The sequence below is a fragment of the Epinephelus fuscoguttatus genome, linkage group LG8, assembly GCF_011397635.1.
Source record: "Epinephelus fuscoguttatus linkage group LG8, E.fuscoguttatus.final_Chr_v1".
Lineage (NCBI taxonomy): Eukaryota > Metazoa > Chordata > Actinopteri > Perciformes > Serranidae > Epinephelus > Epinephelus fuscoguttatus.
This window is the reverse complement of record NC_064759.1, coordinates 32593225-32610647: the sequence shown is the minus strand read 5'-3', so window position 1 is coordinate 32610647 and position 17423 is coordinate 32593225. Positions and strand designations below refer to the sequence as shown.

Genomic DNA, 17423 nt, shown 5'->3' with positions numbered 1-17423 from the left:
GGACTCACCACCTCAGCGCTGGGAACATGGAGCAGATTCGGGGGGTGGTAGCTGGAAGACAGGGCCTGAGACTCCAGGGTACTGGAATCCTGCAGCTGCTGGACGGTGGAGAACTGGGACTGATTGTAGCTCGATTCAGTGATGGTGAAGCCTGGAGGGAGTTGGCAAAGAATAATCAGTCTCTTGAGTTATGGATCAGATTCAGTGGTGCTAGCACTGGCTGACTGAAATACTGACTTTATAAGGAACTGGGAAATAAAATGGCTTTAGCAAAACAGTTTTTGGCTACAAAACTTTAAATTACACATATGAATGAAAGATACTGTACTGCAGTTATAAGCAATGGATGGATTAAAATAAAAACACTAACACTAAACCTACAGGAGGCAAAATACCTGATGAGACAGCATTTATGAGCAAAAGTGAGTCTACAACAAATGCAGTTAATAAGTCAATAAGGCACAAATCTTTCTCCTAGCAAAAATAATAACTGGCACCTACAAAATTTGTGTGTGCATGCATGTTTATCACATCTCTGCACAACACAGCAAAACAGCAGGCAGAAACTTGGCCCGTCTGCAGGGAGGATGGTTTTAATTGATTTTAAATTACTAAACTTAAAGTGCAATGCCATCATCCATTAAAACTGTTGACTAATGACACTGACGACTGAACAACAGAGGGATTACAGCCTGCAGCACAAAGATGCTGGATGATGTAGAGCCTTGGGTCTGTTAGTGTTAGAAATCTCTGTGTAAACCATGTGGGGGGGAAAAAAGAATAAGTCGACAAGTAACTAGTTTTTGGATCAAATATCTCTATGTATCTATATTTATTGTTTTATACGCTCCTTCCCAAGTGATTATGTGTGATAATAATAAAACTTGATAATTAGGTAGATCCCTGATTCATTAGAGGCAGTTTTGGAGGAAAGAACCAGAAGACAGATTCAGACCATACTTCATTTGAAAGTCATCCCGTTTGGTGTTTTAGTAGTCTAAACAATGTGTTGAGAGAGCAGTTTAAGAAGTCAACACAGGTCTTTTGTGCCCAGTGGCAGTACATCATTCACAATGCTGTCTGCTGTAAGCTGTCTGGCCTGTGTATCTTTTGCTAGTTGTCATTGTGCAACTAGCTTCCACTGTGGTGATTTAAAGTTACTGCATTACATTCACGGGAAGACACTTCTGTCCAAACTACATTATTTATCTAGGAGCTTATTTATGGGTTGAAAAAACAAAAACTTGTCTTTGAAATTCTGTGTTTGCATATTCTGTCTAAATCTAACTGACAGGCTGTTTTTATACAGTTGAAATTTATTCAACATTTCAAAGTGGATGATTTTAAATTAACAAATTCAAACTGTGCCTACAACTGAATATTTCAGAAGAAAAGTAACTACTGAATAACGCACAAAGGAAAACAGTCAAAGCTCCTTTTTGTGATTTTTGAAACGTTAGCGCTTTGGCAGTCTGGTTGTTCATTATTCAGAACATTCTGTGGCTGTTTAAGAAATACTAATTTTGCTGCAGACCCACTATGTGAACCTCATACAAAGCACAGCATGTGCACACATGAACTACAGCAATTTACAAATCCAGACCCTGTGATGAGCAAACAAAGTAAGTTAAAATTTACAAAACAACACATAAAACTTCAGGCATCACTGATAGAACATAATAATATGTTACACATGGCAGCGGTAAACTGGGAGTTAAAATATGATTAGCTGCTCAAGTATTCTCTTATTGAGGCACATGTTTTGTGCCCATGAAGCTTTGATGGTACTCGAGGCCATATGGCCTCGTCTCTAACATGATGAAATTCCAGGTCTTTTCTGAGCAGATAAAAAGGCTTTAGTGCCTTCTGAGGGAATGGGAAAGGTATTTCTGCCTGACAGATGTTTGCTGTCAGTGTGCTACACTGCCCATTATTGTGATTCCACAGAATCCAGGCTGCCAACAATAACAGTCAGTTATGCCAACTGGCTGGGACCTGTGGTGGGAACTTGTTGAGTTAGTTGGTGGGAGTAAAGGAGCAACCATATGTTTGAAAGCACTCCACTGGATTACGAGTTATGCAAAGTAGAGGGAAGAAAGAATGGAGATGTCACGTGCACCATCTGTGAAAGTTTCTTGTATCTCTCTGACTCAATTCACAGTTGTGAGAATTTCAGTAAGTATGGCTTCACCCCTCAACCAACATCTGCTGTCTCCTTTGACAGATGAGTAAAGCTGACAGAAACTTCATTCTATCATTGTTGTTTTTCTTTTAATTGATTTCTTTTTGACGATAATCTAAAGCAAAAGATTTCATTACAAAGGTGGATTCTTGAGGGCAACATTTGCACACTGCACAGTCTATTAACAATAAACACTGCAGGGTAATTACTGGAAAGATAATGACTTGCTACAACTCATTGTCTATTCACTGTTCAATCAGAAGACATATGTTTGGTACAATAGTACACAAGGACTTTCTACTTATTAGTCATAGATAAGCACACACTCAATTGTGTATTCTCACGCATTAGGGACACAATAGTTTAAAAACCGATTCTGCAAGGAAAAAACAGACGAAGATGCTTCCATGAGTGAAATCGTAAGGCAGAAAGCGTGTGTTTTTGCACCTTGTGTTAGAGCTTGCTGGTCAAAGGCAGGCTGAGGAAGTGCTGGTGTCTCAAACTGGCTGATATTCTGAGGCAAAGCATGTTGGGTAGTCACATACGAATCTGTCATCACAGAGAAAGAATTGCACAGCAACACAAGTTATTTAAAAAAAGAAAGAAAGATTGATTGGGAGGACATTTAAATGTTTCTACATCTAGGTAAAGTTAAAGGGACACTTGGGGAAACTTTAACCTGGATCCTGTTTCCCCATGTTTTTATATCATTTATATCATGCATTTTTGAAACTGGTCCAGTATTGAGCGAGAGTGCTGAAGCCGGCAGCCACGAAACAGGCTGAAATGAATGCTTTCGTGCAATTACACACCATCAATGTACGTCTGCTGCTGGTGCAATTTTAAATGTTCTTTTTTTCCAATTAATCACTTAGACACAAAAACATAGGAAAATAGGGTCCAAGTGGAAAAATACCTAAGTTTCCCTCTAAAAAAGTACTTGAACAGCACACTACTTAGTGTAACTGCTCTGCTCTTGTCATTATTTCTGTTTCCATGTTTGATGGTGTTTGCCCACTGCACTTCCATGGGACACTACATCTTTATGAATCCTTATATTCTTATATAAACTACACAATTCATCCTGCATAGTCATGAAACTGTGCAAACTGATAAAAGGTTTATAATAAAAGTAAATAAAAAATACTTTATAACCGTGAGAAAAAAATAGAGGTTAGATAAGGTGTAGCTTGGTTGCTGTAGCTGCTGCATTTGGGAACAATGTGAAAATACTGTATTCTATGGACTTGTCTCTTCTTTTACATTTTAACAATGTGCTGCATTTGTATGGAGGGAAAATGTCAGTCTATGCACTATTAAAATGTCATTAAATATAGAACGCTGAGGTCAAGAGGACTGAACCTGACCACAAAACATGCATTTTAAAACTGAGGTAGTTTTAGAAAAGCACAAATCCAACATCTTTCTGCCATTACATTTTTCTTGCTCCTTTTGGTAGAAATCTGGTTGAGTTTCCAACAACAAATGTTAACAGTTAATCCATAAAGATGCTCTTGTCCTATACACTGTAGGCCTGTTCACTTCATCTATGATATAGCACTGCTGGCAGCCCACTCTTGCCCCTCTACTGTTTACCTTCTCCTTGTACAAGGGGTTGGTCAGTCAGAGGTGCCTCCAAAGTCACTTGTTGACTTCCATTCACAACTTCTGTCTGGCCCAGTCCCAGCATACTTTGCTGCTCTGCTGATGTAGCAGTTGGTTGCTGGAGGGTATCTCCATCTATTTCCACCTGTATGTCATGGGCCACCGTGCCCCCTCCTAAGGGATCATCTGTTGACTGGGGCTGCAGCTGCTGGGCCAGTTCATACCTGGTTTGGCAAAATCAAGAAAAGCAGGAGCTTAGATTTTAGACTTTAGTGTATTATTATATATTTACTAGGATACTGTGCTTTGTTCAAAACATTGTTTCAAACCTGTGTGTCTTCATGTGCTTCCTGCAGTTGGGTGATGACTTGAAGGTCTTTTGGCAGTAGGGGCACATGTAAGGTCGCAGGTCACTGTGGGTGGTCATGTGGCGTCGCAGACTGCCGCTGGTGGTGAACGTTGTGTCGCACATCAGGCACTTGTATGCCTTTAGGCCTGAGTGGGTCCTGATGTGAGCTTTGAGGACTCCTGAGGAGGCGAAACCTCGACTGCACTGCACACACTTGTACGGCCTTTCTCCTGTATGAGACCTTAGGATGACAGAATGATGGGAACGCTAAGCGACTTAGACATGACATTGCAGTTTCAGTATTAAGTTTAAAGTGGGAGACAAAGTATTTTATATAATAAAACATGCAAAGTCAAATATGACTTTTTGAGAGTTAATGATAATTGAAGTGATTTAAAGTGTAGTAATATTATGTACTGAAAACCTAACATTTTTCAGAGGACAAACAAAATGAACAGTAAACATTGTTATCTCTCCAAGGTGGAAAGTTACTATGCATAGTCGGTGTGAACTGTCAGGACAGTTTATTACTTGGCCAATTTGAATCAAATTCACTAACATTTTATGTATTTATGCTGTTGCTGGTTTATCAGTGAATCAAGGGAACTGTCACTAGTGACAGATATGGGTCCTCTGTTTGAGATTCGAGCCATTTATCTAAATCTGTTGACAACAAAGGCGAATGAAGAGGCGTAGCCATCTGCAAGGATGACAGCCCCATTATTTAGATTACCGCTCGATATTGAAAGGAGGACAGATGCTGCAAGTCTGTCATAATGCATAGGCTAGAAAATTCAATGGAGATACATAGGTAAGAGAAGCTGAGTGATTAGGCTATTAATCATTCTTATTGTCGCTGTTTCAATATCCTGTTTCAACTGACGGGGGTAGTTTAAAGTGACTTTAACAAAGACCTTGTACTGTTCATTTACGTCAGGTATTAAAACCATCTAGTGATGTAATGGTAGATGTCTCCCTTTAAATACAGTGTCTGATTTCCAATAATAAGAGTAGTTTAATAGGTTGATTTGATAAACACCACCCAGCTGCTTCTCCTCTATCCACCAACTACTCTCCTCTGTCTCCTCACCCTCTCTTGCCTCGCTTCAATTTCATCCCACCTTCCATATTTTCTTTATATGCCAAACTCATAACCTAAAGTAAAATTGCCAACTGCAGCATAGAACCTCTTTGCACAAATATTTAGACTGAAAACAAGCTACAATATTTAAAATGGTGTTTAAGACTTTTTAATACGTTTTAAGGGTCTTACTTGTGGCTTAATTGATTTATCACCTTTTAATCATTTTTAAGACTCCACGGATAGCCTGCATATAGGTGAATCTATTTTCTGTTAGACACCTGTGGTGAGGGACACCCTAATGATAAACTGTCTTTCTCTTGGCCAAATATTCAAATAGAAATTTTGGTATGGGAGTGGTGGAAAGGGTTTAACCACCATCGGTGGGTTCATCCACCAGAAATGACCAGAAAAACATGAGTTGGCATCAGGGATGGTTACTTTGACCGGTTAAGGTTATACTTGTTAAACAGAACCAGTCAGTAGCTGTTGGTTATGCCTCTTTTTGACGGCCCCACTGATCTGTGGTGTTCCCCAAGGCTCAATCCTTGGGCCCATTTTGTTCTCTGTATAAATCCCTTTAGTCATATTATCCATTAACGCAACATTCAGTACCACTGTACCACCTAGAATTCGGTCTCTCAGAAAACTAATTTTATTTAATATCATGTATGTGAAGGAAACGTATCAACTATCAGCAGATTAATTAGAAAATACTTGTACAGGCACTCATACTGCTTCAACCCTGTTACATTCTGTGGTGGACATAAAATGAAGAGGCTTTACCTGACATGCTGTTTTAGATGGCTTGATTTCTTGTAGGCCTTGCTACAGAACTGGCACTTGTATGGCCGGTCACTGCCCACCACCTCAAGGTACTGTTGAAAAGCCAAGCGAGGATTTTGGGATGGGATGAGGCCTGTTAGGCAACACGTGAACAAGCAACATGTGTTCTGTTTAAAAAGACATTTCATTTCTGTGCAGAGCCACGCAGCCCACATGAAGTAACACAAAGAAAAGAAAACTGCTGAATAATGCATTCAACTTCATCCCAAGGACAACTGAACGAGTATGTGTATACAATTGTGAACACAGATGTAACACAACCCCATGCGTATACACGTGTCTGTCATCACGTGCTCTTACCAAAGTCAGTGATGAGGATGGGTTCCTGCAAGGGGATGTCAGGCAGAGGTAGGTTACTCTTGGAAACTTTGGCTTTGTTGGTTTTTCGGGGAAACTTGTGCTTCTTCTGCTGCAAGCTTTTGAAGTGAGAAGCAATGTGTGTTTTCCTGTGGCCTGATGTACGAAAGATCTTGTCACAGTGAGGGCAGGGGAAAGGACGTACACCTGGGAAAAGCAAGGAGAAACGGCACTTTTGGAGAATTAGTATTTAGAGAATTAGACTGATTCTGACATACCGGTATGTGCTTACATAAAAATGTCAAAAGATTCTAAAAATAAGCTACATATTACACAACTTACATCAGAATTCACTATCCCTAAGCCAGTCTAAATAAATATGAAACTCACACATAAACAAAAAATTTAAGCAAGCTCATATAGCTTTATTTAATTTTTTGTCTACAAAAGGTTACAAAGCCTTTTAGTTAGCAGGAGACAATATATATTTCTATGAAACCAAATTACAGTACATGGAAAAGTGACAACAATATGAAACCGTAAAAGCACAAAGTCTTAGAGAAATACAGCTGAGAACAAATCTATCAAGAGCCTTAGCTTAGAGCTAACACATAACCAAAGCTAAAGTAAACACCTAACAAAGAAAGGGCTATTACATAGCAATTTAAGACAAAAACTAATGCACAGATGCACATAATAATTTAACTGTTACAGTTCTGTTTATTCACACTAATGCTGACATTTCATGTCCAGGGGATAATTCTTTAAGGTAGTTTCTTTATAAGAAGCAAATACAGAATGATTGCAAACATGAGTGCAAATGATTGCTCTAGCTGTAGCAGCAGCACTATATTTACACAGGTCCAGCTTTTGTCATTTATGGCATAATTTATCATAACATATAACTAAATACTGAATGACAGAGGCTGACAGGAAACTGACAACATAATGTTGAAAGCTCATATATGCCTCCTTTCACTTACGTGTATACTGATTATGTTGGCCATAGACTGTATATAAAGATGGACAACATGACAGCTCCCCAGAAGTGAAGCCAAAAAAAAGCATAGCTCATAAACCACACCCCCTCCATGTTAGCAGATGGGACATGAGCCAAACAAAAAAATTCAAGTGCACATAAAATAATTTTTCAAAACATGGTGTCAGTCATTTTAAGTAGTTTTAATCATGCAACGGTATGTCCAAGTGTTCATTTTTCTAATAAGTTCAGTTTTAATTTGTTATTTGAGGCTTTTAAAGGGGGGTCTGACGTCATGATCGACAGGTGTACGTCAATCGGTGTGCTGGTGATCAATGGCACTGTTCGCGGATGGGTGTGTAAGTGGAAACCTGATGCTGTGGCTTCACTTTCCAGACACTACTGTGCACACTCTGGCTCCATATAACTAACAGCCGAAATATATGGGCATGGACGCGATGGGTCATGTAGGGGTCACGGGTCCTTCTGTGTGTGTACCGAGTTTTGCCAAGTGACAATGCAGATGGTTATGTAGGGTTTGGAAGCGTATGGACTATATTAACTAGACTTCAGTATTAATGAGACTATGGTACTGAACTAAATGGATCATTTTAACAGATCTGATTTTACTGATTTATTATAATGTGAACTGTAAAAGCACCCACGTGGTTGCTCTGTTCTTTCAGCCTCTTGTACAATGAGGTATTCATTTCGATCAATTTTAAACAGGCTGTGCTTGTTTTTTTTACACAGTTCTATGTAGTTTTTACCTGTTGGAGGGCTGTGGAGCTGCACATAGAGGAAAATAAATATACCAGCCTCATAAATATAATAAAGTGACATTGAGCAGCATGGTGCCCACACGGGCAAGTGCAGCTTCCTCAGTCAGTGTAGCAGCTTCAGTTGATTACAACGGACATGATCTGCTGTGGGCACACAGTGACAGATGTGACACGCCACAACCGTGTCCCATGTATTTTGGCTGTAAGATGGCAACAATGTATATAACGATAATTTTTGCTTCATTTTTGTGCAGTGGAAAGTGGAGCCGCGTTGTCCATCTTCATATACAATCTCTGAAGCTGGCATATAAATGTAACATGACGAGTAATCCAGTAAAGTGATGAAGTGTTTTCAAATGTTTAACTTAATTTGGCTTTAAATGTAACCCTTTCATGAAGTGGACCTGCTTCTCACCTGTATGCAGACGCATGTGTACTTTCATGCTACCAGAAGTGGAGAAGCACTTGAGACAGCACTGGCACTCAAAGGCCTTGATGCCTGTGTGCGTTTTCATATGTGCTGTGAGGGTACTCTTGACAGCAAAAGCTCTGAAGCACTGTTTGCACTTGAAAGGCTTCTCGTGAGTGTGGATGCGGATGTGGCGGACGAGGTCGCTGGGTTTCTTGAACTCCTTGGAGCAGTATGGGCAGCCATGCCAGCGGACACCATTCTCCTCCCTGATGGAGCCTGGAAAGGAAGGCAGAGTGAGGCAGCTGTCCAGTGTTTCTGTCAGTCGATAGCTTTGGTGCTGCAACTGAAAGATGTTTTCATTAAGAATAATTTATTATCCTTGTAAATCATTAAAAGAGAGATGACAGATTTTCTTATTTACTTTGAACAGCAGCCAGTAGAGAGAGAAATCATTCTAATTATATAAATGCAGATAAGAACACCAAATCTTTTAAATGTTTTTATCACACTGCAAATGTTTAGTATATTTACTTTGCAAATAACTGAACTGATTAATCAGTTATAAAAATGATGATTGCCAGATTATTTTGTGCCTTACAGAGTAGTCTTTTTCTCCAACATGGTTTACATTTACACACAGAGATTCTGACTGTGATATAATGCTTGTGTAAATGTTCTGTAATACAACACCAACCTGGCATTTGTATAGGTTTCTTGAAAATGCTCCTTTTCTTCTCCCTGGCCGGTTTGTCAGGACCTTGTACTTTCTTGCTTTCTACAGTGGTGCCCTCAGTGGTCTGGTTCTGTGACTCTCTGGATGTGGCATCGCTCTGCGGCTGGACCACACTCAGCCCGCTGTTCTCCAGAGCTTGCTACAGAAACAGAACAGAAACCTGCTCAAACACAACAGCTTAAAAATGCTTTCATGTACATCAAACTACAATGTTTTCTCAATTTCAAGAGAGTTATTACTTTATATTTGACAATTTTATGTTTTGCTAGAAATAGTAGCAAATATTGACAAGATAAGACACACAAACATAAAGCCATGGTCCAGAGCCAAAGCTCACTGATGATCACATCCATATGTGTTGAAAGCAGAGTTTCTATTCAACTCTCCAGCAGAAATCATTTCTGAAATTCCTAGTACAAATTCATCATTCATTCTACTGTCTTCTTTCTCCTGGCTGGCTCATGCTATCATCACTGCCAAAATACTGCCACTCAGTCACCGAAAGAAAGCAATGTGAAAGAATATCGAATATCATTTGGTTTTAAACCCAAATTTCAGAGACTTTTTGTTGAGTTTATAGAAAACTTTCCTCCTTTCATCTCCCTCACTGTGGCCAAATATATTCCCACCGGAGGTCCTCCAATTTCCATACAAATCATTTCCACATAAATGGTTCCACTAACTTTTTGAGGTCTTCCCTAACCTGTTGAGTTGTGTGCAAGCGTGTGTGTAGCTGTGCATTTGTGACTGTGTGCTCCTGTGCCTAACTGCTAGCCCCTCATACATACAGGAAGACAAAAAAATTTCTAAATGAGGACATTTTGACCATCCTCAGATCTTCATAAATACATGTCACACTGAGGGGTATGAGCTGAAGTGGTGCACTTGTTAAATGTATGGCTTTAAGACTGATATTTGAATCACATACTGTGGCTAAGGTGTGAGGCAGTCAGTCTATAGGGCCCTGAATACTCTTGACATTTGTTCTGATCATCTAATTTATTTAGAGTGGGTGAATGTCCATTGCTCCTTTCACCTGCAGGATGTCCTGGTTGATTGCAGTTTCCATGGCAATAGCTGGCTCTGGTGGTTGGGGCTGAGGTGTCTCCCCACTGACTTGTTCAGACAGCTCTAGAAGTTGCTGGATGACATCTGTCACCCCCTCGCCGCCCTCTGACCCCCCAGGGGCCTGACCTGTCGTCTCGGGCTCCTAGGGGAGAAGAAGAGGGGGAAGCGGAGCGAGAAGGAGAGAAGAAGACGACGAGGAGCAATTTGACAAAAGGCTGTTCAAAAAGAATTTGAAAGCTAACTAACTTATAACAGGGGCTCTCTGGAGCATGAAATTAACCGAGTGTTGGGCATTATTGAACAAAATGTTAATCAGTGACTACATCTGTGTGAATCATTGCCACTTTGATTTATCATGCATCCCACCAAAAAGACAATGAAATATATGCAGACAGTGCCTTCAGGTACATACAGTATATAAAGGTTAGTTTGTCAAAAGGATAATTGACATGAAGCATTTTAACATCGGTGGACTTTTTTCTTTTTCAACATTCTGCTCCATCGCATGCAGTCAGTGCCCTTTTTAATCCGTTGCCCCTCACACAGCCTGAGTCCACCACTTCCTTTTACCATCACTAAACTGGAAACAATAATTAGTAATAAATCACCAGCTAATTACCAAGTAATGTTGACATATTATCACCATTGTTGTAAACAAGAAAAGCTGTCACTGCCTGAGAAGACTGGCATGCTCTGTGCTACATTTTAGACATAAATTCATAAAACTGGAAGAGTGTGCTGATCTTTTAGTGTGAATAAAGCTGAAGCTTTCAGTTTTAGACAAAGGGAAATGGTGGAGGTACTGAAATAACCTGCTTCATTATCGAGAAGAAAATCAAAAAGCAGGGATTTGTAAGAAGATACAGTTACATAGAGGCTCCTAACAATCTTGATGGCAAAGTTGTTTGCAGTAGTTACATATTTAAACTATATGGTCTCTTTCATGAGCTAAAGTATACCTTTAATTCCCAAGAATAAGTTTATTGAAATTATTAACCTCATTTACCAAGGTCAAAATATTCAACATGACCTTTAATATACTCTAAGTGGATACCAATTAAGTGTAACGATCTTTTTGCTCTTGTGTTCTGCACGCTGTTCTCTTACTGGAGTGCTGGAGGGAACCTCGATCACAGAGATGTGCATCTTGCTGATGTGGGCGTTCAGGCTCCCCAGCTTCTTAAATACACAACTGCAGTCCATACACGGGAATAGCGGTACACCTTTAGTCTGTAAGAGAACACGAAACACATACAAGACATTATCCCTAGCTGGATTTGTTTTGCCAGTGACTCATTCTAGTAACTGAAATCAAAATTTTGTATTTCAGAGAAAAATATATGATAATATCATCTATACCTATCACAGTCTCAAGCAAATTGAGTTTAAGTGTCTGGACATGGATGCAGATTTCAGGTGGTGGAACTCAAGTGATATTCCTGCTTTAACCGCTAAGGAAATAATTCAGTTAAGGTGTGTTCACACCGGATCTGTTTTTTTTTTCACTGTCGCTCGGTTCGCCCCTTTGATATCGCTTCATCGCTCAGTTGCAACCGCTTGTCAATGTGGCAGAAATCTGTTAACAGACTCACTTTTTCGCTTTGATGACGTCATTGAAGGGAGCAGGGAATTTCAGGGAGGGGGGGAGGGTGCTTGACTGTCATGACATGTCAGCTTCATTAAAAGTATAGCTGCAAATTAAAAGCAGCAATAGACGTAAAAACACACAGATACATCTGTGATTAGTCCCCTAATTTAATTTTAACAATTTTTTCAATCTTCTCCAATTTCTTGTTTTATTTTATGGAAGTGATCAATGTAAGTGCACTTGTCCTAGAGCCGGAAATGGAATATATATATAATGGAAATAACTCTGTTTAGATAAAACCTACAAGCTTCTCTTCCTATGACTGTTACTACTGTGACTACTGTATGTCTGTTTTCTGAAGCCTTTAAGTTACAAAAATGTTACACACTAGACTTCTGAGCATTTATACCTCCGACCACGGCAGAGCGCTGCTGAAAATTATACATTTTGATACATACAGGTAGGCTATACATATTGCAAAACTCTGTAAAAGTACACCAAGGCATACATTTTCGTTTCCAAATATTTATTTGAAAACAAAACCATTCATACGGTCAATAAAAAACCATTTTGTACTGAGCAGCTGAACCGCTTCCAATGTTCATTCATTCATTCAGTCACGTGTTCTGTGTGTGTGTGTGTGTGTGTGTGTGTGTCAGAGAGGAGGAGTATCAATAAAAAAAAAAGTTTCCACTAATTATTTCGGTGTTTATTTCTTTTATTCTTATTTTTTTATTAAAATACGTAATATAGCCAACAATATTATTACCAAAAGTTAATCTAATTTATTATTGTAGAATGTATTTAGCAAATCACCACTTTCAGCTGGAGACACAGCGCAGCAGCAAAAAGAGAAAAAAAAAGGAATTATAAAAAGCCGACAAATAGTGTTAATTAATTGACATGAGACACTGGAGAGGTTGTCAGTCCTATTCTATAGTCTGTAATATTTTTTTTATTTTATCATAACTTCTCGGAAATTACTCAGATGCATTTTTGGTGTGCTTCTGAGCACACGGGCAGCATAAACAATGAAGTTACATATGTTGCGGCGCTTGGAGGGGCGCTGTAATCCTGGCGGTCCTTAAGCACCATGGACAGCGCCAATGCATCTATCGCTGTAGCGCCCTATTTAGATGGTCTAAAACGCAAAGTGCCAGGCGTGCAGCGCATGGGCGTGTCCCAGTCACTTGCTAGTTAGACAGCGCATTTTCAGGCTGGGCGCCATGGCAGAGAGTCTAAAAGGGTTGGACTTACTCTGTGAATTAGTCATGGGTGTGTTTTGGGCGTATCATTCAATAAGCCAATCAGAGTGTCACCTCTCATTCCCTTTAAAAGAGGCGCACGGTGGAGAGCTAGTTAGATGGCGGACCTACCAACTAGAAAGAGTGAGCGTTTTACAGCTGAGGAGACGATAAATGTATCTCTGTATCGACTGTCCCGTCACATCTGATGGCAGATCAAAGGGGAATGGCACCGTTTGGCACACGTAATGGAAACCCAACCTGATTTGATTAACACAGCTGCAATCTAGTAAGTTCACATCCCTCTCAGCCAACCACAAACAGCCACAGCATCAGATAGAGAGTATATGTTCAGCATCTGTCATCTTAGAAAAGTCAAAAGAAAAGAAACAGAGTGAGACTGCGAGAGAGAAAGAGAGAGCGCATGCGCGCACGAGAGAAACGCTGTCAACAAATTGTAAATTATTCAATTTATTTTATTTTAACCCGGGAGGTTAGAGAGCCCAGCTCCCTCTCCAGCATCCTGAACCCGCCCGCCTGAAGGTGCAGGAAGGGCTGGTCTCGTGGCTGCACCCGGACCGTCTGGTCTGGCTGCGCACTGGCTGCGGAGCTGGGGTCATCCTCCTCCTCCTCCTGACAAGATGATCTTCAGTTTTACGTTCTAAAAGCTTTTTTTTAACATATACATTTGTAGTCTACTTGTAGGGCTATAAGTTTGCGTTTTTAGTTCACAGAAGCTGGTTATTGTTGTGTTTATGTCATAATAAAGTTTATCAAAATCTTTGATTTTGTGATTTACATGCCAAAATGATCACAATTGGGAAAGACAAGTTCATTTTACAGGCTATGCATCATCAGCCCGTGGAGGTCTGCTTGCAGTTCCTTATATTCGGACACTGCGATCTTGGACCTCTCAGATTATGATGATCATTATTACTGCGATTAGATCATTCTGATTGATGACTGACCATTAAGACATGTTTCTGATAAATATTTTAATGTGCACAATAATAACCTTTTACATTGTAATCATATTTTTATTTGTTATCTTTTGCATATGTGTGGCTGCTCCGTGTGTGTCTGAGCAGAGTGCACGCGTGTTGTGCACCCGCCTGGAGACTCATATTACTAACTTGTTTAACAGCGAAATACTGCGCTGTTGACTTTAGACCAGGTTTTTGTTGGTCACTGATGCATTTGCTTTTTACGTCATCTACCTAGCAACACGCCATGACTGCGCCTGACCACTCCTCATTTTTAGACCAGCACACCCAGAGAAGCGCAAGTTCATTTGCTAGTTAGACGACGAGGGCGCAGGGCGTGAAAATGACAACTGCGTCTGCATCTAAATAGCAATGACACTTGCGACATGGATTATGGACCCTCCGCCGTCCACTTTAGACCATCTAAACAGGGCCCAAAGGCTTCAGAAAACATACAAGACACATACAAAGTCATAGGAAGAGAAGCTTGTAGGTTTTATCTCAGAGTTATTTGCATTATAAAAACCTTTGTGGCGGCTCTAGGACAAGTGCACTTACATTGATCACTTCCATAAAATAAAACGAGAAATTAGAGAAGATTGAAAAAATTGTTAAAATTAAATTAGGGGACTGATCACAGATGCATTGTGTCTGTGTGTTTTTACATCTATTGTAGCTTTTAATTTGCAGCTATACTTTTAATGAAGCTGACATGTCATGACAGTCAAGAACCTCCCGGGATTCCGGGGTTATGGCAGCCAATCAGCGTTGAGCTGCAAGCGACAGGACCCAGCGAAATACCGCTCCAGATGAGATTTCTCATCTCAAGCGACGAGCAAAAAATCGCTCTGTCGCTGTCGCTCGGAGCCCAAGCGATTTTTCTCCTGGGCGTATATACGCTCAATCACCCGTTTGCATTGACTTTGTATGTAAACTCATCGCTAGCGAAAAAAAAAAAATAGGTCCAGTGTGAACACACCTTTACAAGGACTGGGGGATTAGACTGGCTACTGTCTATTAAATCAGCTTTATTTGGATTCTGGACTCAGTTTCACACAATGATCAGCTGAGATTATAGTACGCATATCACCTTAAATATGAAACAATACTGATTTTAGTCTTTCTTCAGTAATGCAGAGGATGATTAAGTGCCAGAGTTGTATAATGTGTCTCAAGCAGGGAAAACATATTGTAGTTGTGGTTGTAAATAGTGGATGCCAGACATAAACCTCTCTCTTTGCTCTTGTTAGTGTTCTAGGCATGAGGAGCTGCTATATCAATGTATACAGTTTTATAAAGAAGTAAAGGTTAAATGGATATATTTGCCCTTTTCTTGGTATTTTGTTTATCAATAGTTGAGCAGACTAGTGATATTTACGACTCTGCTGGTGAGTCAAATACCAGTTCCTGTTATTAACTTGGAAAATGCTCAAGAGTGTGCACTTTCATTTATAGTTAATGTCGAGTACTAACACCCCTTAGAGTCATTTATTATGATCTATAATAACACACAGTATGTAGGAGTGAGAAACTGCTCACTTGTGAATATCACCACCTGATGGCTCTTGATTTATCGTATCATGATGTGGATAATGCAAAGCAGGCATGCACTAATACATGCTATCCCTCTTAAAGGGACACTCTGCCTATTTTTAGCTGGGTTTGTGTAGCCACGGCGTAGGGAGCATGTGCAGATAAACAGAGTTAAGGCAACTCCTGTGCTACTCCAGCTCCTGGAGGTTCCCGTCTGTCCACCAGCCAAATATGCCAGATGATGCAAAATAACACATTTTGCGTCATCTGACAAATTTTAACTCACAGTGACGGCATGGGGTAAAGCCAAACACTGTTCATACGCACACACTCCCCACACCATGATGACACAGACCTGGTTGAAAATCACTTAAGAAAGTCTGTCAATCCCCAAGTGTTAGTAGTGTTGAGTACAGTTTAGTCCACCACTGAATCTGAAATGGTGGGGAAGCAGTGTTGACTTTTATTTATTTATTCATTTATTTTAAACAGCAGAGTTTGCTGAAATTGCCTTGGGGAAAGCTAACGTTCAGGGCAGGGGACATCTGAATGGGTTTGGCAGATCTTGGGAGTTTCGACTTATTTTGGAGAATCCTAGAAATTAAGCGGAGATGAGTAAGATGCTGATGTAAGAGAGGGGAAATTGAAAATAGAACCACTGACATCTATGACAGAAATGACAGCAAGTGGTGGGTGGAAAACAAAGCTTTAAATGATGCTACTTGTCAAAAAGTGAATAGTGAGTGTGGGTGCAGTAGGAAAAAACCCATAAGAGCAAGTGTGAATGTTGAGTGCCACGAAAATAAAAGAAAAAGAAAAAAAAAACATGAGGGAAGTTGATTGCACTTCCATGAGAGGCAACCCACTGGTGAAGAGAAGGATAAGTCAGGGGACAGAGATTGTTTATATGAAATGGAGGATGTCTGTGAAGAAAGGTGGCTGAACTAAGAAAGGATGCATCTGAAGTGTGTTTGTGAAAACGTGAGGGCGTATGAAGGAGCTCCAGTAAGGTGTTATCACCGTCATAATAACGGGTGTGTGGCAGCTGGGTTTAAGATGAGTGTGTAGATTAGAAGATATGGGAAAGATGGTTGGACACGGCAGGTCATTTCTTTTGGAGCATATATGTGCTTTCACTATGGCAATAATCATGAAGAGGGAGCAAAAGGACTGCAAAAGAAGGGAGACAGATGGAATGGATGAAAAGAAACGTTGGCAAAGGTTTAAATGACAATAATGAGGGAGAGGATGACGGAAATCATTAGGTGTGCCGTGTTCTGTCATTGATTGTGCAAGTGAAGTTGAAACGTATTTGGTGGTTGATGCAACAGTGGAAATTTGGGGATAAGGGGTATTAAAAAAGTGTGTGTTTTGTTTTGTTTTGTATGGAATTAAATGCAATTAGTAATTAACTAATTAATAGAAATAAATTTATAGTTGAGGTTTTTTGTTTGTTTTTTTGTTTGTTTGTTTGTTTTACATAAGAAACCCTGATTAAAAATCCAAGCCCACAGTCTCGGTAATGCTAATGTGCCCTTCTATTACTAACCCCCATAAAATAATCAGAAAATCTAAGTGTGCTTGCTAATGCCTACAATTTAACAGTTTTGTGCAAAACAGTTTAAAACATCATCAATGTAAATTGTTTGTAGGTTAGATATAAAGGAGCTGTAGGTGAAGTTCAAGCACTCAAAGCAGTTGAAGTGTCAGTTGAAGTGTAATAACCGAAAGCAGGTGGTGT

The 17423-nt window shown here is 39.9% G+C and overlaps 1 protein-coding gene across 1 annotated transcript in view; it reads right to left on the bottom strand.

Moving 5' to 3' along the window:
* LOC125893322 (zinc finger protein 236-like) overlaps positions 1 to 17423 on the bottom strand; it is a 73277-nt gene that overhangs the window by 40087 nt on the left and 15767 nt on the right. Inside the window, exons 7-16 of the mRNA XM_049583913.1 lie at positions 11442 to 11564; positions 10303 to 10476; positions 9228 to 9405; positions 8537 to 8809; positions 6364 to 6567; positions 6004 to 6136; positions 4117 to 4377; positions 3779 to 4011; positions 2630 to 2731; positions 9 to 151 (exon numbers count right to left, since the gene is read on the bottom strand). Coding sequence (XP_049439870.1) covers positions 9 to 151; positions 2630 to 2731; positions 3779 to 4011; positions 4117 to 4377; positions 6004 to 6136; positions 6364 to 6567; positions 8537 to 8809; positions 9228 to 9405; positions 10303 to 10476; positions 11442 to 11564 — 1824 coding nt within the window. The remainder of the gene's footprint in view (positions 1 to 8; positions 152 to 2629; positions 2732 to 3778; positions 4012 to 4116; positions 4378 to 6003; positions 6137 to 6363; positions 6568 to 8536; positions 8810 to 9227; positions 9406 to 10302; positions 10477 to 11441; positions 11565 to 17423) is intronic.